This window comes from Sapajus apella, unplaced genomic scaffold, assembly GCF_009761245.1.
Source record: "Sapajus apella isolate SASKATOON/1434 unplaced genomic scaffold, GSC_monkey_1.0 scaffold17, whole genome shotgun sequence".
Taxonomy (NCBI): Eukaryota; Metazoa; Chordata; class Mammalia; order Primates; family Cebidae; genus Sapajus; species Sapajus apella.
Window position 1 is genome coordinate 31,368,873 of NW_022436957.1, and position 1,915 is coordinate 31,370,787.

Here is a 1,915-nt window from a genome sequence, read left to right on the forward strand (position 1 = left end):
ACCTCCTCCAGGATCTTGAGGAGGTAGAAGCTTTTGTCTGAGGGGGCAACACTAGGTTAACAACAACAAAAAAAGGATCCCACCCAGGACCTGCCTGGATTCAAAGGAAGGTACCTGAATAACTGAGGGGACTACCCACACCAGTACAGTGGTTTTCACGGAATCTAGATCCTACTGTCAACCCGGGTAAACTCCAGGTTGGGTAACTGGAAGAAGTACCTGACACTTCCTTCTCAGTTGTCATAGAGATTTGACTTTGGTGTTGGGGGCACAGCCTCACATTACCACAGGGGAAGTGACATAGGCCCTATCAGATGGCAAGCTACTAGCACTTCTGTCCAGCAACTGATGATATTACCCTCCTCAGACCAAAAGTTCTACTGAGCCCAACTACAAGTGTCTGCTGTGAACCTGAAAATTCTCTTGTTGCATTGGCTGGCTGCACCCTGAGAATTCTCACTTCATCCTTCAGGTTCTTGGTAGACTCAGAAACAGGAATAACAGACCTGTGAGACTCTATAACATTGCTGTCGGGAGAAGTCTATAGGCAGTGGCTTCCATCAGAGCCACTGCAGTTGAGTTCACCAGCTGAGGACATTTATACCCCTTCTCTCTCCCTTAGGCAGTGATTCTTTATTGCCTGCCCTCCTGTCCACACTCCTGCCTACTGCCACCCACGAGGGTCGTCATGTCTCAGGATCAGGGGAGTCCATGAAGCACACATGATCAGCTCCTTCAGACCCTCAGTGAGACCCAGAGTCTGGAGGTTGCCCAGGTCTCCAAGGCTATGGAGGAGACCTTCCTCTCCTCTTCCCATCCTCTAGTGCCTGGCAATCTGAAGGAAGCTCCTGCCGCTAAGGCAGAGAGTTCTCTTGAGGGTCCTCAGAGTTCCTGCTCCTCTTCCATTGCCATCACAACCACCTCATTCAGTGAATCTGATGAGGGTTTCAGCAGCCAAGAAAAGGAGGAGGCCACATCAGACCCCGAGAATATGCCTGCAGATGCTCTCGACCAGAAAGTGGCTTTTTTGGTGAATTTCATGCTGCAAAAGTATCAAATGAAAGGGCCAATAACAAAGGCAGATGTGTTGAAGATTATCATCAAAGATGATGAGAGCCGCTCCTCTGAGATCTTCCTGAGAGCTTCTGAGTGCCTAGAGATGATCGTTGGCCTTGATGTGAATAAGGTGGACCCCACCACCTGTAGCTATGGCCTCTTCATCAAACTGGGCCTCACCTATGACGAGATGCTGAGTGGTAAAAAGGGTATGTCCAAGATTGGCCTCCTGATACTTGTCCTGGGTGCGATCTTCATGAAGGGCAACCATGCCACTGAAGAGGAAGTCTGGGAAGTACTGAGTTTGACAGGAGTATATTCTGGGAAGAAGCACTTCATCTTTGGAGAGCCCAGGGAGCTCATCACCAAAGATTTTGTGAAGGAGAAGTACCTGGAGTACCAGCAGGTGGCCAACAGTGATCCTGCACAATATGAATTCCTGTGGGGCCCAAGAGCCAAGGCTGAAACCAGCAAGATGAAAGTCCTAGAGTTTTTGGCCAAAATTCATGGGACTCACCCAGATTCTTACCCATCTCAGTATGAGGAGGCTCTGAAAGATGAAGAAGAAAGAGCTCGAGACAAAATTTGAGTCAGGGCTGACTCTAGTTCCACAGCCACTGTGAGTTCCAGTGCTGTGTCTGGTAGCTTCTCCCACACCTAGTGAAGTCAAGGATAGCTGTTTTAAGTATCATTTGCAGAAAGCAGTTGGTGTTCAAGGATGTAGGTCCAGGGTGGGGCTGGAGGAAAAACAGTATATATCATCTGTGTCCCTATTCTGTATGTGTTACTTGACAATTTATTCTTTTATTTTTTAATGGATATATCATTCAGATACCATTTCTTTTAATAGATATTTAGG

The 1,915-nt window shown here is 47.7% G+C and overlaps 1 protein-coding gene across 1 annotated transcript; it reads left to right on the top strand.

Annotated features, from left to right (window-relative positions):
* Positions 1–688: 688 nt before the first annotated feature.
* MAGEB16 (MAGE family member B16) lies at positions 689–1,645 on the top strand. The gene is given in 1 exon segment (XM_032285835.1): positions 689–1,645. A coding segment is annotated over 1 exon segment (957 nt).
* The last annotated feature ends 270 nt before the right edge of the window (positions 1,646–1,915 follow it).